At 31.8% G+C, this 27177-nt stretch overlaps 4 protein-coding genes and 1 pseudogene across 4 annotated transcripts; 2 read left to right on the top strand and 3 right to left on the bottom strand.

The window, feature by feature from the left end:
- The first annotated feature begins 2495 nt into the window (after nucleotides 1–2495).
- LOC107010212 (F-box protein CPR1-like) lies at nucleotides 2496–3728 on the top strand. The gene has a single exon (XM_015209449.1). The coding sequence runs from the start codon at nucleotides 2496–2498 to the stop codon at nucleotides 3726–3728; it is 1233 nt and encodes a 410-aa protein (XP_015064935.1).
- A 6181-nt stretch (nucleotides 3729–9909) lies between these two features.
- LOC107009332 lies at nucleotides 9910–13157 on the top strand (annotated as a pseudogene).
- LOC107009333 (mavicyanin) lies at nucleotides 13130–14123 on the bottom strand. Its single transcript, XM_015208646.2, has 2 exons — nucleotides 13870–14123; nucleotides 13130–13638 (listed from the first exon to the last, which is right to left on the bottom strand). Exons 1-2 carry the CDS (start codon nucleotides 14036–14038, stop codon nucleotides 13295–13297), a joined length of 513 nt encoding a protein of 170 aa, XP_015064132.1. The 5' UTR covers nucleotides 14039–14123; the 3' UTR covers nucleotides 13130–13294.
- Nucleotides 14124–14539: 416 nt separating this feature from the next.
- On the bottom strand, nucleotides 14540–18395 carry LOC107010665 (triacylglycerol lipase 2-like). The gene is made up of 9 exons (XM_015209956.2): nucleotides 17541–18395; nucleotides 17351–17461; nucleotides 16237–16377; nucleotides 16041–16151; nucleotides 15720–15863; nucleotides 15595–15635; nucleotides 15432–15511; nucleotides 15226–15321; nucleotides 14540–14940 (listed from the first exon to the last, which is right to left on the bottom strand). Exons 1-9 carry the CDS (start codon nucleotides 17703–17705, stop codon nucleotides 14618–14620), a joined length of 1212 nt encoding a protein of 403 aa, XP_015065442.1. The 5' UTR covers nucleotides 17706–18395; the 3' UTR covers nucleotides 14540–14617.
- A 931-nt stretch (nucleotides 18396–19326) lies between these two features.
- On the bottom strand, nucleotides 19327–22272 carry LOC107008940 (uncharacterized protein At3g27210-like). Its single transcript, XM_015208162.1, has 3 exons — nucleotides 21848–22272; nucleotides 20312–20392; nucleotides 19327–19972 (listed from the first exon to the last, which is right to left on the bottom strand). The coding sequence occupies exons 1-3, from the start codon at nucleotides 22047–22049 to the stop codon at nucleotides 19542–19544; spliced, it is 714 nt and encodes a 237-aa protein (XP_015063648.1). The 5' UTR covers nucleotides 22050–22272; the 3' UTR covers nucleotides 19327–19541.
- Nucleotides 22273–27177: the final 4905 nt, after the last annotated feature.

The following is a 27177-nucleotide window of genomic DNA, read 5'->3' as shown; positions in this document are numbered from 1 at the left end:
CCCCCCCAAATATGATCCAAATTCCATCTTTAAGTGATATAAGTAGATCTCATTTTACTTTTAATTGATTTGAATGGTTTATAAAAATTTCTTACATGAGATTTTAAAAGCTTGTGTGAAATCAACCATGGTGAATCCGGTGAAGATGGTGGTGGCAATGATGGTTTAGAGATGATGAATGGTGGAGGAATTTGATCTTTATTGCTTTGGAGAAGAAGAAGATAATAAATAAATAAAAAAACACATATTCTTAAAAATAAATATTAAAAATAAATATTTAATATTAAATTTTTGTGCTCACTCTCTTTGACTTTGCCACCTAAGAGTTTAGGGAGGTAATAATTTCAGTATTATAAAATTTAGGAGTGTGATAAGACCTCGATAAAGTATGAGTGTGTAGTTGAGAATCCGGCTATAGATTGGGAGGCTTTTGGCCATTATTTCAAAAAAAAAAAAACTCAAAAAACTTTTAAAATAATCAAAACCTTCTCCATTTAATTTTTTTTATGTTTATTATAGTTAATATTTATATCATTATTTATAATTGAAATAAAATAGTGAAAATATAATTTTATCTAAAATGGACTATTTTAACAAAAGCAAAAAAAAAAGTTAAACTATACATTTTTCAAAACCTTCGTACTCTTAATACTAGTATAGATATAGTTAAAATATATTAGATTTAATGAATAAGTATATACTTTTAGTTTGAAATATTATAATAATTTAGTATTTGCTAAAAACTTCATGCTTTTCATCTCCAACTTTGCTTTTAAAATCAAACCTCCGGTCCCCCAACTTTGAACAATAATCACATCCCACCATTTTATCCAAATTAATTCTTTAAAAGGCCAATATATCGTTTTGTTATCAACTTTGTTTTTTACCTTTTTAATAATTATGATACTATTTAAATTTGTACGGAAAAAGTGAGAAATATTATTTATTTAAATGTATAAGTTAATGATCAGGGTTGCTTGATGAAGCGGATAATTCCGCTTAATGGCTTGGCCCATCGAGTATCGTTTTTTAAATTTACTAATTGGCTTGTCAACTCATAAGACATCGACGGGTTTGGTAATAATTTATGATTATAAACGGTTATAGGGCGGTGTATTGATTTACCTTTAATTTTTAAGTTATTTTTTTTCAATGAACGCACCTTATAAAAAGAATGACTTTTAAACAATAGTAAGATCAAACGAATAAATTGATCAAGATTTTCAACTGGTTATCTCATTTTTTCATAGTCTAGTAGAAGCTTCTTTGCTGATGACTCGATAAGTTGTTGCATACTTTTCATGTATATATCCTTAGTGCTTTTAGGAGTTTGCTGACTTGCTCTCCATTCTTTAAAGCTAAATAGATTAAGGTAAAAAGTAAATAGATTATGTCTTTACGACTTTATCATTTAGGAGTTAGGGCTAAAAAGAAAAATATATAATTACTCTTATAATGGCAAAATAAATGAGGCTAATATATGAAGAATAAAAATGTAAGTATGGTATTAAAGGGTTAACGGTTTACTTGATAAGAAAATGAATAATCCGACCCCAAATCAATAAATCATTAATTATAAATTTCAATCCGTTCCCAACTTGATAATCCGATACCAATAAGTTAAATAAGTCGATTTTATGATTGACTTATCAGTTACGATTTAATTTTGACCATTCCTACTATTATAATGAAGTAAATTAGCATAATGTGAAAATTATTTTTATTAATAATAATCAAAACTCTAATATTTATTTATGCAAATGAAAATAATAGAGAATAGTAACTATACAAATATATTTTGATTTTTTAGGAAATATAAAACAATTAATTTAATTAAGGTCAATTTTTTAAAGATTTTATTTTACAGATTCTAAATTATTTTAAACTTAATTTAGGTAGTACTCTACCAATACCAACCATAACTGCTGTTTATTTTTATTGACAATAGAAAACACCCCACACTTAATTCTATTAATTTTCTAACCACCCCTTCGTATTAAAATAATTGCGTAGAGTGTAGGAGTCAAATTTAAAGTTTCAACGCATCCTTATTAAGAATGTTAGTTTAGTAAAATACACATTTAATTAAGGAGTGTCATATTAAATTGAGCCAAGTAAATACATGGAATAAAAGTGGGAAGAAAGACAAAAATATATGCATACGGCATATAAACATATTCACACGCTTAATACATATTTAATATTATATATGAAATAACGGTATATCTATATTGAAATAATAACGAATTATTGGGAAATTATTGAGGTTAATTAAACGTGAGCGAAAGGAAACCTTTTCTACATGGACAAAACCAACAAAAAAATAAAATAAAATAGTCCAACCCTATTATGAAACAAATTTGGTTTCAATTAGGAGATTCTAATACAGTAGTTATAAATAAAATCACTTGATGTATGTTTTTTTTCCTTTTCCATTAATTATAAGCTTTCATCTTCCGTCTTAATTTGCTCTTTGTTTTTTGGCATATTTTTTCATGGAGGAAATACTTGTGGACATTCTTAGCAGGCTACCTGTGAAGTCAGTTGTTCGTTTTAATTGCGTATCAAAATTTTGGAATGTATTAATCTCTCAATCTTATTTTACGAAGAAACATTTCAATCATGCTAAAAATCAAGCCAGTTCCCAAAAGTTGCTTTCTCTCCACTGCCATCCTAAAGATGCAGATGATAATCGTCTTTACTTCTATTCATCTTCTTTATCCTTGGTTCAACTTGTTAAGGATTATCGCATAGTTGATTGCCCTCCAAATTCTAATCCATCATATGGTGCACTCATCTATTGTAGCTGTGATGGCTTGTTTCTCATCGGAATCTGGAATAAACGTTATGTTGAGCAACCTAAAGTATTATTGATATGGAATCCCTCCACAAGAGATCAATCTACACTACTTCCCCATTCCAGATATTACTATAGTAGTGATTCCTCTAGTAGTAGTAGTGATTATGAAGATGGTGATGATAATGATCTTCGATCTACTTACGGATTGGCTTATGACTCTATTAGTGATGACTATAAAGTCTTTAGGCTGGTACTGTCTTTTGATGGCCAAAACGAAAACGAAATTTTCGGACTGAAAGAAGGTTCATGGAGAATTATTGACGAAACCTCCTCATCAGGTATGACAGATTGTTCTATGTATTCTGGGGGGGAATTTTTGCCATTTGTAGATGGATCATTTCATTGGCTTGGTGTCTCATCGAAGAAGTTGTACGTGGTTTCATTTAATATTTCATCTGAGGTGTACGGAGAAATATCATTGCCAGATTTTGTGTGTTCCCTCGCTATATCTAGGTGGTCCAAACATAAAATTGAAGTTGATGTAGGTGTATCAGTGTTGGGCGGAAGGCTTAGTTTTTATTATAAAGATGACAAATTTTTTAATTTATGGATGATGAAAGACGGTCCTGGTGCTTGGATGAAATTGTTTACCATACCCAGCAGCAGAATTTATAGAGTCATACCAACATATATGTTTTCAGATAATCAAGTGTTACTCTGTTTTAAATTAGATTGGAAAATAATGTCAAGATTTGTATATAGGCTCATATCTTTTGGTTTATTTGGATTAACCAATCAAATATGGCCTCTAGATTGTGATGACATTGACATTGATGCAATTACCATTGACAAGGATATTGGTATTGTTTATAATGGTATTGTTTATACAGAAAGTCTCATCTATCCGGGACTAGGTCTTGGGGTGTAATTGGTTTCATTTTATTATACTACCCACTTTTTTAATGTTAGTTTTTTGATAATTTGTTACTCAGGACTTGTAACCCATTTGTGATCCTGGAGAGGCTTTCTACCAATGTGATATCCTGATTTATTTTACCTTGTCTTTTTTTTCCTGGCAATTTTCTAATGGAAGCATGATAGTTTGAAAGTGTTAGATTGATCGATTGCCTCTCTGTATATATATCAAATCATATATTAGTGTGATGCCTTGCTTATCATCATGTTTTTTAGAATGTTCGTGTGTAAAAAGCAGCAGGTTTAATTGATGAAAAAAGTTATTAGATGTTCACTTCAAAGTGCAAGGATAGTTGTTTGATACCTAGCTAGGCTTTGGTTCACCTATCAAAGGTGAACCATTTCTTGTATTTAAGTACTGGAGAAGGGTAAAGAAGTGAGTCCATTGTCTATCATGTTTCAAAGTTGAAAATAACAACTACATATTCGGTAGTGTAATTCTACGAGAGTGGGGTCTGCAAATTATTATGTTCTGAAAACATTCTGATGTTGAATTGGAGTAAGGTATTGAGATGATTTATCTTTGGTCTTGAGTGCCTGGTGAAGTTTCTCCACAAGTGAAAATTTAAACCAGGTATGATACAAAAAAAATCATTCTCATGTTTATGAGATTATAAAGCTGAACAAGTGAGATTAATTAACACTTGGCTGATAGAAGAAACTTCTTATATTTTGCTGTTGATTCTGATTTTATTTGCTCTCTAATTTAATTTTGCTGCAGATAACTTTGTTGCATAAAAAAATAATTATACTTCAGAAACCCAAGCAATGTATTTTGATTTATTTTTTTAGTTTATTGATTATCATATTTCATTAAACTTTGATGTAACCTAGTCTCCCTTCACATTTTGTAGAGTCTACAAATACAATGTCGTGCAAATTATAATTTGTAACAAATCATATATTATTATAAGTGGAAAGTTTTCAACTTCAAAATTGAATTACTATTTTATCTCTATATTAAATTAAAATATTATATATCTAATTAATTAACTATTAAATAATTACATCTTATTTTTCTTTTTTCCTTTTCATAATATTACCTCTTTTATTGTTCATATCTAATTCAATTAATTTAAAAGATCCTTAATCGTCTATTTAAGAAATATTGCAATTTCATCACCCTTTAGTATCCGATTAGAATTTGTATAGTTGCAAAGACAAAAAGATTCATTTTTTTTTATACATTTTTCCCCATAATAGAAAATTTTTCCATCATAATTTCTTTGGGAATATCAATTAGTACCACATTATCAAAGAATTACTATTCATTATGACTGCATTTACCTTAGTGATTTTTTTTTCCCGCTCATTCATGCCTTATATTAACTATAATCCAAAAGAAATAATTTTTCTATTATTCAATATTACAAATCAGATATAAGTTTAAAAAAATAATTTCATTTAATAATATTCTATTTAATTAATTAACCATACTAATCAAAAGTTGGATATAAAAATATATTTTTCATTAACTTTTAAAGTTATATTAATAGACTTTTAAACAAAATACATTGAAACTGAATGTAGAAAGTTGTTACATATTTCCACATTTATTGAAAGTTTTAGTTTCTTAGTTATTACTTTAATTAAAATGTTTAATTCCTCTCTTCTTCTATGGAAGCATGACCTTTTCATATTCTTTAAAGGATTCTATAAATTTGAAAAAAAATTCATATTATTCAATCACATAGTCAAATGATCTATCAAACAAAGTAAAAATCATCTTATTAGTTCTATATTGATAACTTCTACAAGTTTTTCATAGTCATGCATTCATACCCATTTTCTACTTTTGAAATTCAGTTACAAAACAATATTGAGTTTTGGTTTTAAGAGTTATATTGATTCACCGTGGAAATATTTTAGACAAAACATATAATGGCCCTTCTTTCGATTTCGATAATGTCTTTATTTTAGTATAAAGAATAGCCGAAAACAATATTTATGTATAAATATTTTTAATAATTTTTCAATTTATATGATGAAACTTTTTTCAAAGTCGTGGTATCATTATTTGTGTTTTTTTTTACTAATATTCCTTAGTAATCTTGCTCAAATGATCCTTCTTTTTGTGTGTGCATATATTTGCACTTTATTTACTGATTTTATATTTTATTATAATTTTTTTGGGTTGCAATTATTTTTGTCTTTTAATAGATTTTTTGGTGATGATCTCTTGTATAAAGTGAACAAAAAATATAAGTTCACTTCACCTTTGTATTTCATCATCTTATAATTCCTATAAATTTATGTAAAATCAATTTATTGGTCATTTTTTCCTCATTAACATGGTAAATAATATATTTATTCATTATGTCTTTAATAATTTTGTTCGATATGTTTGCGTCCATTCTTAAATTTAGAGCAAGAGTTCACCACTACAATACATACTATATTATCTTAATTAGTTTATATTTTTCAACAACTTTTTATTTTGCAAACAAACAACCAAATTAAATGAAAAGAATTGATTGACATTGTTAATTTTGCACAAAACAACATATACAAAAGAATAATATAATTGATAATTATCAACGTTAGATTAGGACTATACGAATTTATATAACAATAAAGAATAAACGTGCAACACACGTTTCAAAAACTAGTAATTATATACAAGTTAACATGGGTTTGGAGAGACTGGATAATTTTTTTTAAAGCTGAAATATGTTTTTTATTTATTTATTTATTTATAATACAATCACAAATATTTGACAGCAATGCAGAAATGCACTTCTTACTACATGTAGATTCAAAGAATAATAATAATAAATTACTACACATTCAAAGAATTTTAAACATAAACCCTTCTGTTCCAAAACAGAATGTATACTAGCACTGACTCTTTCTCTTGCTTTATTTGCTGCCTCTTTTGATCTCTGATTCCCATTATTCTGCATGTGATTTTGCGATGGAGTGCAAGGGTAGTTCAGTTCCTCCATCTCCAGGTTAAAAATATCCATTTTGGCTCCAGATTCTCCCATTTTGCTAAGATCATTTTGTTGACTGGAATAACAATAGCATCTTTCCTGTTTTGTTGCCTTCAAATTCTAATGTAATTATGTTGTTTGTGGAAAAAATATATATTGTAGCCTTCCCTTGCCCCCTATCCCCTTAAAGATGACACTCTTTATGTATGGGCAAAGTAATTTGTCATTGTTTATGAGTCTCCTCGCATCTGTCTCCATGTTAAAATTTGTGAATGTGCAGGTCCCTCGGTCAATAGCAAAGTTTGCCACATGATCTGCTAATTTGTTTCCTTCCCTTAGAATATGCTGAAAATTAACTTGTTTATTTTGTAAACAAGATTGAATCTCTGTCACCATTTTCGCAATTATCCATGGACATGCCCATTCCCTTCTCGTACAAAAGCATTGAGTCAGTCTGTATGATTATTTGATTATGTTGTGACTTCTTGCAATGCTTGGATGCCTCCAGAATAGCTTTAGCTTCCGCGACCATATTAGTAGTATTTTCGCTCTTTCCACGTATTAAAAACATCTCCTTTATCATTTATCAAAACGAAGGCATAGGAACTAAGACCCGAATTTCCCCTAGAAACTCTATCCGTATTGTATTTTACCCATCCATTTGGTGGAAATTCCCATAAGACCCTTTTCAATTGCAATTTAGGTATGTACCTTGTCCATTCTTCTATCATATCAGGTCAGTTAACACGACATGTCATATATGGTTTCCTGAGTCTTACCAGCATATACATGTTCCTGGTGATATTGTGAATGCCTCTTACTACTGATGTCTTTTTTTCTTCATGCTTCATCCTGTTTCTCTTTCTCCACAATTTTCATATTACAAAACTAGGAAGAGCTCTGTAAAAAGGTCTCATATTTGTCCCAATTTCTGTCTCCCACCATAACATGATAACTTCTCTTAGTTGGAGACCCTCCATGTTAAGACCTACAAAAGAACAAAAATAGGACCAAGTCTTGTTAGCTGAATCAGATTTTAGAAACACATGTGCAAGTGTCTCCTGTTGAGATCTTTCACAACACCAGCGTTTGGATGGGCCTTCAAGACCCCATCTTCTTATTATGTCATCAACGGGTATTTTAAATTTTCATAATCTCCACATTATGAAAGTCATTTTTAAATGGTACACCCTTAATCCATATCCATTTATAAATTTTGTTTTTCTCTGCTTTATGTCTAATATAATGCTAAGCAAATTTAACTGAGAAACTTTCTCTTGTCTCTGGCATCCAACAAGGTTTACCCATTGCTTCTTCTTCTTTTGGGGGATGAATATTCTGCAGAATATGATTCACCAATTCTTGTGGGAGTATCTCTTGTAGTATCTTTGTATCCCACTCCCCTTGTCTAGGTAATTCCTTAATTGTTTTATATGTATCATCACAATGAAATTCTTCTCCAGTAATATTGTATAAATTCCTAAGGCCCGTTCAGTTATCATGCCAGAGTGATACTGATCGATTCTCCATTTTCCATAAAATTTGATGTTCAATGAGATCTCTAGCTTGAAACATTTTTTTCCATACTTGTGATTCCCCTCCTCCTGGTTTCCACATAAACATGAGTTTTCTTGCAATACTTGTTCTTTATGTATTTCCTCCAATGGCTTTGTTCTAAAGTTCCACCATAACTTACTAAATAGAGTCATCGCTAGATCTTGCATCAAACTAAAACCAAGATCTCCTTCTTTTTCTGGTAAACATAGGTTACTCCATTTTGTCCACTATCTTCCCCGCTCTCCTACGCAACTACTCCAAAAGAATTGAGCCATCATTTTCTGAACATGCGTTAATATAAATAATATTTTAAGGCAATTCCAGTACCCTTAGAGATTCGCTGACATTATATAAATTAAATATATGTCGACATTTTTAGTTTAAACGGTAGATTGTAGTGTAAGACTATTTACATTAATTTCCTATTTTTTTTATTACCTGCATTAGGCATGGCCTCTTCTAGAATTCGTACGCAGTTGAATACAACTCCAAATATTATTTTCATTTTTCTTTCGTGTGATACGAATTCAAATAAAATCCATTAAAATTAAAAATATACGAATTGATATGGAAAATCTGATCCAAAACCAACTTATCTTGGCTTTGACGTCTCGAGTCTCCACATGAAACAACATAAATATGTCCTTTTCTTTATACAACTTCCCTTCCGATAATTGTTACGTATCACATCGGAATACATTATTATAATAATTTTTAAGGGAAATTAAAATTGTATATAATAGTAAACTAATAACCTAAAATAAATGGAATAGGTAGGGTTTGATTTAATCGTGCTCCATAGCAAACGTTAGCTAAAATTTGCCAGCGTCTCTCTCCCAGAAATCTCGCTCGCCACTCTCCATTCTCGCTCGCCTCTCTCGCTTTATACACAGAAGTGTATAATTCTGTTTCTGTTTTGTATAAAGCGAGAGAAAATTGTATATACACATGCAAAAATATATATCTTCGTGTTATACACTTAATTATACAATTCACAAACATTTTACTTCAAATATTGCAGAGAAAAAGGTCAAGGAATTATACAATTGCGAATTATACAATTGAAGTGAAATACAATTTTCTCTAGCTTTATACAACAGAAGTGTATATATTGTGTTTCTGTTTTTGTATAAAGCGAGAGAAAAACATATATCTTCTTGCTATACACTTAATATTGCAGCGAAATAGGCAGTGAATTATACAATTGTGCATTATACAATTGCAGCGAAATAGGATAGCGAATTATACAATTGCAGCGAAATAGGCCAGCGAATTATACAATTTAGGCCAGCGAATTATACAATTGTATATGTATAGCGAATTATATAGTTTTATGTTTGCTATGGAGCGCAATTATGCAAAGTTTGCTATAGCATACAAATATGAATTCAATGTTCCTTTTTTTTAATTAACATATATTTTCCAATTTAAAATTCCTCCCAAAAAATGTTCCTATCAATAGTTAGTCACATTTATTTAATTTTAATTTGTTAATAAAACTACAAAAGAATCAATGATAGTCTCCCATCTATATCAATGATTATCCATATTCATTATCGTTTCTCACCCAAAGAAGATATAGGAGGATATAAATTATATTAGGCGATAAGAATTTTGAAAATCAATCAAGTTCTATTTTCTTTTAAATTATTTTACACTATTATTTTAAAAAATAAATTATTACAGTATAACTATAATATTGGTTTATACGGAATGTGTTGTAAATTGGAAGTAGATCACGTTTCCTGTGTATCTCTCTGGTTTTGACTTGCAAAAAAAACAATAGCAATTGTATGCATTCCTCTACTTCAATGTCTGAATTATCAACTATTAGTAGCTAGTAGTATATATCTCGAGTAGAGAAGCTTCAGTTGTGGTGTTTCTTTAATGGAGGAGTTAAATGGATTTGCAACCATAAATGACATGGAACTGGAGGGACAACAAAATAATGAAGAAGAAAGAGAGTCGACAGAGATCAATTACTCGAGAAACCGAACACTATCCTCCACTTCTGTAGCCCTAGTGGGAGCTAAGGTCTCCCACATCGAAAGTTTGGATTATGAGTAAGAACAATCACTCATACTGAACCTTATCTGTTTTGGCAGAGATAATAAAATAGATTTGTTGTATTTACATGTCATTATGTGTCTCTGATTTAGGATCAACGAAAATGATCTCTTCAAGCATGATTGGAGAAAAAGATCAAGAGTTCAAACATTACAGTATGTCTTCATCAAATGGACACTCGCATTCCTGGTCGGCCTTTTTACCGGAGTTGTCGCCACCATCATCAGTCTCTCAATCGAAAATATCTCTGGTTACAAACTCCGCGCTACTGTCCACTATATTGATGACAAAAGGTTAATAAGTAGTAACATTTATTTTTCGTCTCCTTTGTTCTAATGACTTACAATTATGATAGTCTGACTTAATTAAAACAATTATGTAGGTACTTTATGGGATTTGCATTTTTTGCGGGTGCTAACTTTCTGTTGACATTGCTAGCTGCCTTTATCACTGTTTATTTTGCACCTACGGCTGCCGGGCCTGGAGTTCCAGAAATTAAAGCCTATCTCAATGGGGTAGACACTCCCAACATGTTCGGGGCAACTACACTCTTTGTTAAGGTTAATGCTGATTTTTATCAATAGTGTTCTCATTTACCCTCTAGCATGACTTGAGACCACAACTTATCCAGAAAATGGTGGCGGTTTTTAAACTACTTGAACAAGCCCTACTTTTTTATTAATGCTGGGCATATAAAATGTTCCAATTATCTGATTTCTATTAAACAATGTTGAATCTTTTCAACTTCACAGATCATTGGAAGCATTGGTGCAGTTTCAGCTGGGTTAGATCTTGGGAAAGAAGAACCACTGATTCACATTGGCAGTTGCATTGCTTCTTTATTAGGTCAAGGTGGATCAGACAGTTACAAACTTAAATGGCATTGGCTCCGTTACTTCAACAATGACAGGGACAAGCGAGATCTCATCACATATGGCTCATCATCAGGTGTTTGTGCTGCTTTCCGTGCTCCAGTAGCTGGTGTTCTATTCGCATTAGAGGAAGTGGCAACATGGTGGAGAAGCGCCCTCATTTGGAGAACTTTCTTTAGCACTGCTGTTGTTGTGGTAGTATTAAGGATCTTCATGGATTACTGCAAATCTGGTAGCTGTGGACTTTTTGGAAGAGGGGGACTTATTATGTTTGATGTGAGTGATGTAATTGTGAGGTACCATATTGTGGACATCATCCCTGTTGTAACTATTGGAGTCATTGGTGGTCTCTTTGGGAGCCTCTACAATCATGTCCTCCACAAGGTTCTCAGGCTCTATAATCTCGTTAACAAGTAAGCTCTCTCGATTGAGTTTTTAAACCCTCCATATTCCCAAGTTAACATGTGTTAGCTCTGTTCTCAAAAGTTAAGCCATTTGATACAAATTGTACCTTTTTGAACTCTAAATATGGCTGCTCTAAGATTGATACTTATGTTATCTTGCAGGAAGGGAAAATTACATAAGTTGCTTCTTGCTCTAAGTGTTTCCCTCTTCACCTCCATTTGCATATATGGACTTCCTTTTCTTGCCAAATGCAAGCCTTGTGATTCATCTCTATCAGATTCTTGTCCTGGCACTGGAGAGACAGGAAACTTCAAACAATTCAACTGCCCAAATGGTTATTATAATGATCTTGCCACTCTTCTCCTTGCAACAAAGGAGGACGCCATCAGAAAAATTTTCTCTCTGAACACAGGCACTGAATTTCAAGTCATATCACTTCTTATCTTCTTTTTGTTGTATTGCATCTTGGGAGTTATTACTTTTGGGATTGCTGTGCCATCTGGTCTCTATATCCCAATCATCCTCATGGGTTCAGGTTATGGTCGCTTGCTTGGCATTGCCATGAGACCTTATACAAAAATTGATCAGGAGTTGTTTGCTGTTCTGGAGCAGCTTCCCTTATGGCTGGTTCAATGAGAATGACAGTTACTGTTTGTGTCATATTTCTTGAGCTGACAAACAATCTACTTCTTCTGCCGATAACAATGCTTGTCCTTCTAATTGCTAAAATTGTTGCAGACTGCTTCAACCCAAGTATCTATGAAATGGTTTTGGAACTAAAAGGTCTACCTTTCTTGGAAGCACATCCAGAGGCATGGATGAGGAATATGACAGTTGGTGAGCTTTCTGATGTAAAGTCACCAGTAGTTACTCTTGAGGGAATTGAGAAAGTGAGACGAATCGTAGAGGTTCTAAAGTACACCACTCACAATGGATTCCCTGTTGTAGATGGTGTGATACCCGAGTTACATGGACTTGTCTTAAGAACTCACCTTCTTTTGGTGCTCAAGAAGAAGTGGTTCTTGAATGAGAGAAGGAGAACAGAAGATTGGGAAGTAGAGGAGAAATTCACATGGATTGATCTAGCAGAAAGGTGGGGGAAAATTGAAGATATTGCAGTTACAAAGGATGAAATGGAAATGTATGTTGATTTGCATCCTTTGATCAACACAACCCCTCATACAGTGGTGGAAAGCCTGTCAGTAGCAAAGGCAATGGTGGCTTTCAGGCAGGTCGGGCTTCGACACATGATCATCGTGCCCAAATACCAAGCAGCAGGGGTGAGTTTATAAGATACTTCACAACAACTATGCCTCAATTCCAAACAAGTTGGTAGTAATAGAGCTTGTTACCTTTATTTTGCAACACAAATAGTATAACTAACTTGTGTACTTCTCCTGTAGGTATTTCCAGTGGTCGGAATCTTGACCAGACAAGACCTAAGGGCCTGCAACATTTTGAATGTCATCCCCCATCTGGCAAAGTCTAAGAGTATCAAAAAGGGGAACTAAACTTTTCAATTGTGAAAATATGCTCGTCATTCTTTTATAGATTTAAGAATTACAATACATCAAATGAACAACTTATTGACAAAATTAACATAGTGTTCCACTCCATATAATTAAATACCAGCTACTCTGCCTCATCAAGTGCAAAACATTGAATCAATAAAGCAAAAATGTGTCTTATAAGAGGAACACTAGAGCCATTTGTACAGTCGAAATTGCAGCAATGAAAGTGAAAAATGCGGTAGAAAAACAATGAGAAGCTGCAGAAGAAGAGCTAGGCGTGGAAGAATCTGCCTGATTAGAAGGTGCACTTCCAGTAACAGTTTTAATCTTAAGCTTCATTCCCTGGTCACAATGACCTGCTGTTCCACAAGCAAAGTATCTAGTCCCTGGCTTGTTTAGTTTAACCACATCATTACCCGCACTCATCGAGTTCACTGTACTGCTTATATCACAACTCTTGTATGAGCTATCACCCTCAAGTTCTACAACACTGTGAAGGCCTGGATTGTACCTAAATACTTCAAAAAAAAAAAAAAAGTAGTGAAATCTTAGAATTTTTACTAGATGTGACAAAATCAATCCATTTTAACTAACTCGACCAACACGCCCATGTTTAAATGGATCGGGCAAAATAGATATAACCCGATTCGGTCAAAATACAACCCAACTCTGACATAAAAACCGTTTGACAACTTTGATTCTACCAATTTTTGGTTGAAGGAGAGAAAAGAAATAAATAAATAACAAACCTAGTGTATCACCAACTTTGAATGTCTGACCAGAAGCCCAGGATTTGAAATCAGCAGATTCATCCCATCCTTGGCTTCCACCAACAACGTGTTGAGCGGCCATTGCATTTTTCTGTATCATTACCATCACAATGACAGATATCAACAAAGATTTGCGTAGTAGCACCATTTTGGTAACAAATTGATAATTTTGCCTAACAAATATTTGTAGATACGTACTAGCTAGTTCTTTTTTAAGATAAACCTGACCTTCAATGCTTAGGAAACCAGGAGAAGTTTTGGTATATATATATACAGTTCAAAAGCTGTACACATATGATTGCCATCTTATTAATTTGGTACTTGGTACCTACAAATCTTGGATCTCAAGACTGTTTATGTATCTCAACTATTTTTTGTAATAAATCTACTGGACATGAGTATGAGTAAATAATTGTGGTTGGTCCATTGATTTTTGGGTGACTTGGGTTTTAATCTAAGTTACTCTTTTTAATTATTTGTCAGTTAGGTGCAATTGGTTTCCAATAATAAATGAAAATAGAATTTTGCCAACAAAAGTTTTATTAGATTTAGTAGGTGATTGAAATTAAGACTTGCATTTTACGCCAATGCAAGAGACCCTTTTCAAATCAGAATACCACATTTTGCCTTAAGCGTAAAGTGGAGATAGAAAAAAGAAGATATATGAAAAATTCTCATAACTCAGCAAATTGACCTAGTACAATACAAAAACTTCCATGAATATAGCTTAGTGTTGGTTGCTAAAGAAGGTTATAATCTGGTTAAAGACAATATCCTTAGCAGTAGTTCCTAGTATGAAATCAGCATGAGCAAAATCCTTGACATATTGAACATGTAACTTTCCCACGTCGTGGTTTTTGAGGTGATCCAGTAATGTCTCCACATCTTTTGTACTAGAAAGTGCATCTCGGCCTCCATAGCTCAGAAACAGGGGTAGGTCTCGAGGAATATTTGCTAAATTATACAGTGGAGGTTTAACTGTACCATAATGTGCCAAGTTGCTGATAAAGCTCCCATAGTCGTATTTCCTAAGGATTCCATCTCTAACAGCTGCATCATTCATCATTGCAGTTAAGATAAGTAGCAACATTATTAGTGGTGTCATTAAGCTTTATGACTAGGGAATTAATTTTACGATCATTTGAGCTTTACTCTGTAACATTAAAATCGCAAAAGATACTTATTATATTAGACTGATTGAAATTCATTAATTACGAGATTAAACCTACAAAACTTTACTTAAAACTCCAGCACATTATTTCTTAAGTAGTCCCAAAACTGACTATTCCATCAAAAATTTCAGTCTAAAAGTACACATTATTGAAGAGGACTTACTTTGAGCTAAATGCACAAAGTTCTTAGTCGATGTGGGTTGAGGCTCATTCTTCAAGAATAAATCGACCGTAGAGGCATTTAGACAACAGTTCTTCCCTGTATATATCCGCGTGAAAAGTAATAAAGCTTTGAAGAATTATGATAACAAATACAAATGACTTGGTCAAAAATTATTGAATAAAATGTGTAATTAATTAGATTAGTACCGGTAAGTGCAGTGAGGAAGTCATAACAATTAATCCCACGCTGAGCACACAACGCCTTGACAAACATAGACACAGGCGCACTGACAAACAAAAAGTGTCATCAATATAGTTGAGAAGAACAAAAAAAAGAAAAAGTCGGATTAGTCATAAGAGATTTACGTACCTTGTTGGATTAAATTCTGCAAGACCAAATATAGTAGTGATCTGTTGACATAATATTCACCATCAAGATTAATAATAGATAATTAAAAAAAGATGATCTAACTTTGCACTTAATTAATTAATTACCTCGCCAAGAAAGGATCTAGCAGTAACAACACCAAGTGCAGTAGTCATATGGCTCAAATAAGCAATTGGGCTTAGCAAAGCTGCAGATTTTATCTTGTCTATTCGTCTTCCTTCTGAAAATGATGCCAAAGCTATCAAAGTTCCCTATATTAATTTTCATATATTAATAATTGATTAGTTATAAGATATAGTATATCAAAGAAGGTTACTAAATTAAATGACATTTTATATATTTTAAAATTAACAAGATAAGATTTAAAGATTTTATTTTTAATGTCAAAGTAAAATAAGACAAACAAATTGAAAGTGATGTGAAGTTACCAATGAATGACCAACGTAGTGAGTTTTCTGTCCAGTTTGTTTATAGACAAGGTTAACGAAAGTGGGTAAGTCCTGGACTACAAGATCATCCCAAGACCAATTCCAGTAGTCCTATACATGTACCACAATTTAGATATTTTATAGTACTTAGTAGTATTAATTTTAAATGTTAAGAGTAATGATTTGAAGGAAATACGGAATTATAAGAATGAAGATTGCGATGACGAAGGCTATATCTTGTGCCTCTGGTGTTGGCAATCCAAACATCAAAGCCACTATCTGCTAAAATCATTGCAAGTGATTGTTCGGCTGAATTCATCACCCACGTTGCTCCGTCCTGCGACAACAATTCTCAAATACTAAACATACTTTCTTCATGTACTAAAATCTCCTACCACAAATTTTGCCTCTTTTTTAAGCAAGACCTAGGCTATAACCGCCACAAACAGTTAAAAGTCTTTTTTTTTTCCTTTCATATCGTTGATGTTGAATTAAAGTCAGACAAATTAGTAAAAATAAAATCATAAAATTTTATATTATACCATCGGTGTAAATTTCGGCGATACATTTTGGCCGATTTAACAAGAAGAGTTTCCTTTTATTTTAGGATAAGAACGAACGAAGAGAGCTCTTGTGATCTGCACATTCTGTCGTCTTCCTTTGTTAAGGATCATATTACTCATTTATTTGTGCCATACAAAATACAATTGTTTATGGAAATATATATAAGAAGGATATTATTAATTATTATTTATTTTACAATTTTTTATAGTATATTTTATTTATGTCAATAATCTTTTGAAATTACATCAGTACTACTCATTTATACAGGTGACTGATACTGTTATACTTCCAAAAAAATTATTTGAGGATAAGATGAAAAAAATGTAATTCGAAACATTCTATCTAACCCGATGGGGTGATTATTATATGGATAAGATCCATCTAGCCTCTACTTTTTCACTGCAATATGTTGTTGTTACTGTATTAAACAAAGTTAAGTGATTGTTGAGTTTTTAAAAAATCAATCGCTTCATCTCGGTGCTAAACTTGCCGCTTGTCCTCAGGTATTATATATACTGTAACGTAAATGATAGACGACATTGGACGTGCAGTTTCACACAGAAATACTGATACTCTTCTTTAAGCTATACTGAAAAAATTAGTATTATTGAAATATTCTTATTTTCTGCCTGGGACACACTCCTACATATATTGAAAAACAACAAGGTGGAGTTATTATGTGTAAATTATAAATATCATGATGTACTGGAGTGTAGCTTTTTTTAATTCCTAAAAAGCATGCTTACCACCAGTATTCCATGTTGCAGTAGAACTGGCTGCCTGTTGTGGCTACTACCACCTACTCGCCCTTGAGGAATTCTTTGCACACTCAGTATGTATCCATCATCAGTACTCACCTGAAAAATCATAAATTGAAGAAATATTTGTAATACAAATTGTGTAATCTGGTGGACATAGCCATTTGATATGGAGTACCTCATATTCGTGGCATTTATAACCATGAATAGTCACAAAGGTGGCGCACATGTCACTTGGTGCTGCAACATTATTCTCAGCAACAAATGCTGGATTATAACTCGCAAACACTGAAATTATTAATGTCGTCACAAAGCCTACAATCATGAATAGTCTGTGGAGCATCTTTAATTTATATTACGTTGGTGTTTGTAAATTGTAACTACTGTTTGTTATGCTTTCAAAATTATTTATAGAAGGAAATCGAGAGCAGTGGGAAATCGATTTCTAACTTTTTGCGCTCTCTTCTCTGGACTTACTAAATTGCGAACCGACTAATTCTGGACAATCTTGTTTCTGATTTCTAGAGTTTCGAAAAAAGAATGGAGAATTTGTCAGTTTTTGCCTTTCTAGTGCCACTTAATTCTGTTACCATTAATTTGTACTGAGAATTCAGATTTTTTGAAGTAACGGGTGGGTCTTGGAGCCCACTATATTTGGATGTTCTATACGTTGCCTTTTTTTTTATCAACGTAACTGATGACATCAACAGAAATGTAAAATATGATCTCTAGTATTGGGGAGATATCTTGATGTTGAAGCTCAACGAATTACTATATGCACGTCTAAAGAATTTTTCTTACTTGAAGCTAATTTTAGTCCACTTAATTAGCTGGGATTGGCACTTTGAACCGAGGCACTCTTTTTACTACAAACTAAAGATACCTTAAATCCTAAAACATGTATGGTTGTTGCTTGCCTTTAACAGTCGCAAGTTGTAACGACAGGCCACATTTTACGAAAAAGGGAAGGATATAAAAGTCATTGATAGGGTGACGCAATTTAAATAGCAACGCTGGCTGAACTCTCTTACTACATGGAACAAAAATTATAGCAACAAGAAAGAGTTCTTCAAAAAAAAAAAGTTGGGAAAACATTGCAAAATGGCAGATTAATCCACAAGTCTAAGCAAACATACACAATATATATATGGAATCCCTTTTATAAGAATAAAATAAAATTGGGGGTACGGTAGAGGATTACACGATCAGAAATTGAACTTTCATCAACAATTCAAATAATTAACCAACTGAACTACTAAGATTCTTCAATATATCAAATTGGTTAGATAAAAAAAATGTATAGGTTGATGGACCATAAAATTGAACTTTTCCCCTTTTGAGATTTTGATGGGTATGAACTTTTTATGGGCCTCAAAATCTGAAGTCTTGGGAGTGTTCACTGTCCTCCGCCCTGGCCTGATCTAAGGTCACACTCCTAAAGGACGTCCAGTTTAAGAGAGAATACAACCTCTACTTTGGAATATTTTTTGCTCAGATAGCCTATATTGACACATTTAACCTATACCAGATTTTTTAAATAGTGGCGTTTAAAAAATCAAACTTCAGACAGTGTGTGTTAAGTTACAAAGCCTAAAGTTCGTCTAATTATACCTAAAGTTCACTCGGAAATAGTTGGACTACAATGGCTAAATAAACTACATGGACAATGTTGAAGCAAAAACTGGCAGAACTTTGTCAAGACTAATTTTGGATACTGTACATCTATAGTGATACGTGCAAAATTTTGGAACTGACTTCACAAGTTAGATAGCTGCTTCAAAATAAGGCCCCTTTCTACGTTCTATGCACTAGGCCCCCTCCTACTTTATTATTTGTTCAAAGAAAACATGCGGAGAGACAAGTCCACCCAAATGCAAATAATTGCAAGGTTTTACTAAATAACATAGTAATTAGGTTCTTTTGGGTTCATTAAGAGGAGAGGAATATTAATCAGGCAACTGAGGAAAGCAGAAGAAACATATACATTAACAGAATACGACCTTGTTATTAACAAAGCTGTTCTTTATAAGTTTATACACAGTAAGTGTGTGCCAATGCACACCTCATCTCACGGCCATCAAGTTACTGAGGGTCAAAGTGCAAAGCTCAATAGATGCACAATTCCTTGTGCACTAGCATATACATACATAGAGAACTTATGAAAGCCGAGTTCTAGCTATTAGCCCACGGTATTTGCAGGACTCATAGTCTTCCTCTTTTCCCTAAAACTGCCACTCAACCTGGGAAGACAACATTGTACTGACCTCAGTGATTTTGCCTCACTTTTGTGCTTTTCTACAGGGGTGCTCTTGCCACTGGACACCGGCACATGAGGTGTGCTAGATGTGGATTTAGGTGGTAGCTGTAGACCAGCTGCCTGTCCATTTTCGTTGTCTTCAGCACCATGCTCATTCGGATTCCGGTTTCTTGAGCTTTCTTTGAAAAGCTCAAGTAAATTCTTCCTCTTATGTATTGGAGAAGATTGCGGTATAGAAGCAGAAGTTCTTTCTCCAAAAGAGGCTCGATTACCTAGCAGATTACCAACCAACAAACCTCGATGCACAGGTGTATTTCCACACGAAGGAGTATTTCCAAGTGATGGTGTAAAATCTGCATTGAAGACAGATAGACTATAAGAATTAATGATGATGATTACAAGTGTAAATAGAAGGTGGCTACTCGAAACAAGAATAAAAAGTGTTCCTGACACTTAGATCCCTATTTTACCAAAAACTATGCACTGGTGTGGCACTTTTCTTGAACAAAAAGGTCAGGTACTTTCAATACCTGATTTTCTAGATCCGGTCTTCTCAAATTGCCTTGGCAGTCATTATTAATGATTCAGTTGAATGCATAATAGCCATTTTCAATTTTATAAATATAATAACATGAGAAGAAAGATGAACGGAGAATATGGAAAGAGCATCAGGTATCAAAGGTCTGTCTTACCTCCCTTGACACTAAAGAAGTCATCATCGCAATCTGACTCCAACCAGGCCTGGGAATCAAAAAAGGCCTCCTCCTTGCTACCTAAACAAAGAATGCCTTAGGCTATTAGAAACGATAAAATGTATCATGAGAATACTAGTAACAATGACAAATGCACAATAACATGAACACAATTCAATTAAAAATATATTGAAAGCTTCACAATGTGGGCTCTGCTTCATGAAATCAGTTTGAGGATACAAGGGAAACGAAAGAAGAAACTGAAAGAAAGCATAGAGCATGTCGTTTTCACCATTATTCCACCACAATCCCAACACATCACATTCAAAATAAATCCACCCATATAAAAAAAAAAAACAAGAAACAGAACTAGTTAGACACTTCTGAGAAAACTAAACTAGTAGGCATTAGTTAAGTCTTTAAAGTAAAAAACTGCACTACATTTTGTCAATGGCATAAAATACACAGAAGAAACTTATTTTGACTAGAGAGTGCTATTACCACATAAATATCATAGAAAACAAGATGATTCGTCGGATTGCTTTGAAAGAAGTCAATGAAGGATCCCCTGACTGTTGTAACAAAACCACATGACAAGAGGAAAATTACATGTAACACAATTGACAAGGATTATGAAACAAGAAAAGTCGCTGAATTAAACGTGCAAATCTCAACTAAGGTTACAACTGCTTGCACAGATGATGAAATGAAACAAGGAAACTATTTTCCCTGTAAAACAGTGTCTTTCGCCTGTATTTCACTGTTTACTTTTTTACACTAAATGTACATGGATTACACATATATTACACATCCATTTTTATAATGACAAATACATCTGGGTTGAATATAAAGAATATTGAAAATGACTCTTCTATTGAATTATTCACAATAAGCTACAGGGTGTCTCTTTGTTTCTTTTTTTTTTTTTTTGAAAGGTCGTAGTGCCACAACATGTGCTGCAAATGACCCCACCAATAAGAGAATTTTGGCATTGCACATGATTTTAACAATAGCTCGTCAGTCAATCTTACCTAATGGCACAAAGGAATAGACAGCAAACAAAAAAATAATAATAAGAACACACTTAAGTCATTAAAATTGTAATTTCCTAAGTTTCATAAGAAGACAATTTTGAACAGGAATTGTGTTAATGATGGAGTTAAAAGTTCATTCAACAAATAGTTATTATCCAACAAAGGAACTATTAGTTGAAAGACCATCAACCTGTTAATCATGCCTTTCAGATAAACAGAACATGTCTATAATTATCTTAAACATTAGATAAATACAGATAAAATTTCTGTAGAACAACCAATTTCCTTAGCAAATAGAAGAAACTAGTAATCCAACATCAGACTAACTCAAAATTTGAAACTGAAAAAAAGTGTTTCACATGAAAAGCATCCATTTTCCTCCCTTTTTTTCTCATCACGAGAAACCCCACACAAAAGCGTCGAACATAAAGTGAAATCAACGTCAAAGAATATAAAAACAAACTAAATAATCGGACAGGAATTGAAAAGAAGAAGACGGTACCATAGTCGCTAAAATTGTTAAGCGGGAGCACCGGGGAACGCTGAGGTTTGATTTGAGGAAGAGAGAGTTTGATTTCAGCACTATCAAGGGGTTTATCTTTGATAGGTGAGGGACTCACAAGCTTGTCAGATTTAGATGCAAAGACAAAACGGAGCTTCATTGCTGATTTTGCATCTTTATGCACTGAAGCAGATGAACCCATTGCTAACAGAAAACACTTGATTTGTACCACCGAGAAGAAAATCGTAGGAGAAAATGCAGTAAAAGGGAGCGTTACGCTTTGGCAAAGAAGGGACAAATTGTTGAAATGCCCGATAGCAGAACAGAACAGAGTGGAGAGCAAAATATCATATGAAAATTGTGGGGCTTTCAATACCAAATTATCGTAATTTGTAATCGAGAAAATGGGTGGGTCCTATCTTAAAAGGTTAGTATTATTGCAAATAAGTAATTTACTTGAGATTTGGCTTTTCTTACAACTTCCTATCTTTTTAGTTTGTCTTTTTTAATTCATGATAAAATTAAAAAATATCTTGGTATATGTATTTTTATTAAGATTGAAAATTTTTAAATTTTTTAAAAAAAATTTATGATAAATTAAAATTAAATAAATTAATTAAAACGATGAAAATATTTGAAATAAGATTTGTCTTTTCTTATGCTAAAATATAGAGTATTTACATTTTTAATTCCATAGGGTTGTGGTAGGTTAAGAAAAACAAAAAGAGGATCATTTTGACAAGAATCGAATTTTTTTATTTATGAATAAAAAATATTTAAATTATTATTAAACCAACTAATCATTATCGTTGAATAATAAAAATAGATGAATCCAAAAAGAATAATGTAAAAAGATAGTGGGGAAATTTTGGAATTCCACTTTTTGCGTCTCATATTAGTTGCAAGTATGCACTCCATTTAAAATTGAATTTTAGAAATATTTTATTTTTAAAATTAACTTAATTATTTAATCTTAAAAAGAATTTAAATATATTTTTTCGTTTTGTTAGTTATTATTAAATTAATTATTATAATTAATGCTTAATTATTTTATTATAAATGTGATAATAATTAATAATGATAAACATTAAAAAGTATGCCTAATTAATATATTAATGTTTATTTCTTAAAGGATGGTAAAAATTTCGATAATTTAATTATTTGAAATAAAGAAAGTATAGAGTAATGTAATTTGGAGTATCCAATTGAGGTGGGCCTAAAGGTCCGTGTTTGAATTGTCTCCGAGTATTCTTAAACAAGCATTATGTTATGTCTATTCAGAAATCAGAATCATTTTTTGGTAAATTACTTGATTTATTTTGTCCATAATGTACTAATCATTTTATCAACTTTGATTTTCTTATTAGTAGAGTATTTTAAATATCGAGTTTATCTAAATTTAACTTCAATAACTAGATAAATTAATTCTCAATAAGGTAAAGAGAGTATATACTTTTTAAATTAGGATTATTATTTTTTTAAAATAATGCAACATCTTAAAAGAAGATATAATATGAATGGAATCAAGGGAATACTTAGAGTTTGATTTATTAATAAAGTAGTCATTATACAAAGGCATTATTATGTAAGTTGTTACATTGATTACACACTGTTGTGACACGTTTATTCATACTCTAAACTAAAATGTTATGATTACCTTTATCAGCAGACAAGAATGGCATATCATTATGGAATGATTGACTCTATTTTTTTAAAGAAAAAAAAAGTAGTATAGCCATGTGAAAACCCATGCATCAATTTAATTTGCATTTTAATCCATACAAAGACGTGCTTCCCCTTTCTATTTATTATTATTAATGGAAAATTTATCCTTTTCTAGTATTTCGCCTAATAAGTAATTCGACAAAAGATCATGCGAATAAATTCCCATTTTAGGGCTTCACATTATTCGGGTTAGTCTTGAACTCTCACAGCTGTCAAAGATCAGTTTCAAGCATCGATCATGCACAACATGCTCATTTATTTATTTATTACGTGCTTGGAAGATTAACACAAATCTCAAACAAAGGAAAATGAATGACAGAGAATGGTAATGTACTAATTTTCACTTCTTTTGAGTCCAGAATTTATCAAATTAAAAAATAAAATGGCTTTGGTTTGAATATATATGTGGCAAGTCAAAGAGTAGGTGCCAGCAAAACAAAAGCAAACTACTGATCTGAAATTTCTTGGAAGTAGTCAGTAGTAATAATTTTCTTTCTTGGAGTAGATATTGTTTTATTTATTCGTGTAAAACATGCCTAAGATTGAGACACAACTCCAACGCGCAAAAATTAACCATATCCATATTCTAATTATTTTCTCAGAAATATATTTCATCCTCTTTCGTTTCAAATGTTGTTGCCTTTTAATTTGCACATTACCTTATTATATATAGTTAATAATAATTAGGTTGCCATAACCAAACTAATTAGGCGTTTTAACAGTTCTCTTTCTCAAAATAAAACCACCGAACAAGTGGTTAATGAAAAAGCAGAAAAAAGGTCAAGGAAATTTGGAGGGACTATCATTAGCGTATTCTAATTAACAAGTAATACAAATCTATGGCACATGTTATTTTAAACGTGTGACCTAAAGTAAATTTGTGAACTCCCTTTATAGTTACATTTAAAGCTTCCCTCTATCAAATGATTCAAAAACTTTTGTATCAAATCACTTCATTTTTTTAATGAAATAAATGGAGTAACAGAAAGAATGGCCAGCCTTACTTCCTTTATTTTAAATCTAACGTTCCACATGTTTTCCCTTTTTGTTCCCTTCTGACTGAACGTTACGTTCAACTTTTTGTTATTTTCACTTTTTTCTAATTTGGACAGATCTGGCGGACATAAATGGTTTTTAATCTTATGCCCCCACTTCTCTAAGATTTTTGTGTCTATTTTTATTTGTGCACTAAACTATAAATATATGCTAATATATTTTCTTTTTTCAGAAAATTATGATTAAGTAAATTTATATTATTTAGTTATTCGTTATAGTTATAATTTTGTTATAATTATCATTTACTACTAATATTCTGTATTAATTATGTGAGTTGACTTTCGAGTTTGTATAATTAGTCACATTTATATATATATAACTCGCCAAAATATACAAATGTATATGTATAATATACAATTATCTAATCGATATACATATACAATTCACCTCTCTCTCACTCCCTGCCCTCTCTCGCTCGCCTCTTTCCTCCCTCTCTCAATCTCGATCGTCTCTCTCCTCCTTCTCCCAATCTCCCTTGCTTTTTTTTTTTTTTACTTAGAAACAGAAGGATTTTATTTAATAATAATTAAGGTTCATCCATACAAAAGGAACTGTTATATATGAGGCAGTTGCGTTCATATCTCTTTCTAGACAATTCCTAACAAAGGAAGGAGATGCATCAAAAATATAGACATAATTTATTGTCATAGTTGGATCCTTTGTCTTCCTTCCATATTCCGCTACTGCATCGGCTACTCCATTAGCCTCCCTGGGGATATGATTCGATGGAGGTTCTTCTAGTTGTTGCGATATATATATATATATAATATACAATTATCTAACCGATAAATATACAGTTCACCTCTCTCTTACTTTTGTCCTCTCTATCCCCTCTCTCCTCTCTCTTTCTGTCTCGCTCGCCTCTCTCTTCCCTATAATATGTAGCTATGAATTGTAATTATCAAACTATAGTTATGAAGAGTAATTAAGTTCTTTTTGAATAATTGTTATATGTGAAAGTTCCCTTTTATAATTTTTTAAAAAATATTAAGAATAGAATTTATCATTTATACTCGTATATATTAGTCTTAAATTGAGTATAATTCATTTCCAATGCATTATAAAATAATTAATTTATTATATTTAAATAATAATATAATTATAACAGAAATATTATTTGATTGATTATTTTTTAAAAGTGTGCCAACTCAATAATATGAACAAATAAAAATAGGCTAAGAAAATACTACTCAATCCCGAAGGACTAATATACTATATGAATTCAGTTATTACAATCAAAATTAAAATTTCGAATAGGATAAGAAAAGAAAAAACTTTAGATAAGTTTTGATGACACGTTTTCCTGCTTACTGAACTTAATTACTCCTTGACAAAGTAAATGAAATATGGCAGTAATGACTATCCTCATCCAAATCTACCACACACAAAATAGAAACATGAAGAATATCAAAATTAAGACAAGTCTAATATTTTGCCCAACCTAATAAATTAATTAATCTTTATCTTTATGTATAATCATGGAAAATTATAAAACTCAAGAATTGAACACTTTTTGGTATATTTCCTTTTCACATAGTAATGTTTTTCTTTGTTGCCTTAATTTTCTTCTTTCAAATAAATAAGTTGAGGGTCGTTTCTTTTTCTTTCCAATTGCAACTATGTTGATGTGTTCTGGATTATAAACCGCTAAAACAGGGGACTGTAGTATAATATTGACAACTTTTTTGTTTCATTGCCACACGTAATATTGATATTTCACTATTAGGAATTTGTACCCTCCTACATCTGTAACACTATATGTAAGTCCAAATAAATTATATTTGGGAAATCATGCATACCCAGAAACTAAAGGAACAATGGTATTCTTAGTCCCTAAATTATTTGTAAATTTTACCTTTGGTGATATATGTTTTAACATAGTTCATCTTCAATATACTCTTTTGTATCCTTTTGTGAAAATAAAAAAAATTACTAGCTAAATTTGACTATTTATAGAATTATATTATCGTCAAATATGAGTTGTCAAAACAAATTTAATATAACACATAGATGACTATGTGGTGAAGCAATTAATAATTATGATAAATTTGTAAATATTCACTCATCACTAACAAAGGAGTGAAAAGTGCGCAATTAAATTAATTAAGAGATACATGTCAAAAACATAATTAAATTGTTTTATATTTTGAGTTTTATACTTAAATTATTGAGAGATGTGAGTTTCATACCTAAACTATCAATTACTATTAGTTTGTGTATAATATACTCTCTTTATATGTAAAAACCTTGTCACATGAACAAAATATTTCATTTGAAGAAAATAAAATAACTATTACTAATATTAGTTACAAACTAAAGGCTAAACTATATGATACAAATATACAATACGAGAAAAAGTTGAAAACAAAGGGTTATGTGGGGTGGGGTGGAAGTCTTTTTTTTTTAAAAAATAATATCTAAATTATTATTCGAAGGATTGCGGGGGAATGGGGATGAAGTAAGAATGGGAGTACGGTGAGACAAATGGATGAAGTGATATAAGAAAAGTATTTAATATTTTATTTCATAATTTTTTATTATTACGAATT

The sequence above is a fragment of the Solanum pennellii genome, chromosome 2 (assembly GCF_001406875.1).
Source record: "Solanum pennellii chromosome 2, SPENNV200".
NCBI lineage: Eukaryota > Viridiplantae > Streptophyta > Magnoliopsida > Solanales > Solanaceae > Solanum > Solanum pennellii.
This window is presented reverse-complemented; position numbering and strand designations above follow the sequence as displayed.

What these genes read in the sequence shown, in the direction of transcription:
- LOC107008940 (XM_015208162.1), bottom strand. Translation starts at nt 22,049, where the DNA reads ATGGGTTCATCTGCTTCAGTGCATAAAGATGCAAAATCAGCAATGAAG. An exon ending in TAACAATTTTAGCGACTATG is followed by an intron (nt 20,393 to 21,847) that starts GTACCGTCTTCT and finishes TTCTTTGTTTAG; the next exon opens with GTAGCAAGGAGGAGGCCTTT. An exon ending in CTTCTTTAGTGTCAAGGGAG is followed by an intron (nt 19,973 to 20,311) that starts GTAAGACAGACC and finishes TCTTCAATGCAG; the next exon opens with ATTTTACACCATCACTTGGA.
- LOC107010665 (XM_015209956.2), bottom strand. Translation starts at nt 17,705, where the DNA reads ATGCTCCACAGACTATTCATGATTGTAGGCTTTGTGACGACATTAATA. An exon ending in ATAAATGCCACGAATATGAG is followed by an intron (nt 17,462 to 17,540) that starts GTACTCCATATC and finishes ATGATTTTTCAG; the next exon opens with GTGAGTACTGATGATGGATA. An exon ending in CTAGATCCTTTCTTGGCGAG is followed by an intron (nt 15,636 to 15,719) that starts GTAATTAATTAA and finishes TTATGTCAACAG; the next exon opens with ATCACTACTATATTTGGTCT.
- LOC107010212 (XM_015209449.1), top strand. Translation starts at nt 2,496, where the DNA reads ATGGAGGAAATACTTGTGGACATTCTTAGCAGGCTACCTGTGAAGTCA.
- LOC107009333 (XM_015208646.2), bottom strand. Translation starts at nt 14,038, where the DNA reads ATGGTGCTACTACGCAAATCTTTGTTGATATCTGTCATTGTGATGGTA. An exon ending in CAAAGTTGGTGATACACTAG is followed by an intron (nt 13,639 to 13,869) that starts GTTTGTTATTTA and finishes TTTTTTTTGAAG; the next exon opens with TATTTAGGTACAATCCAGGC.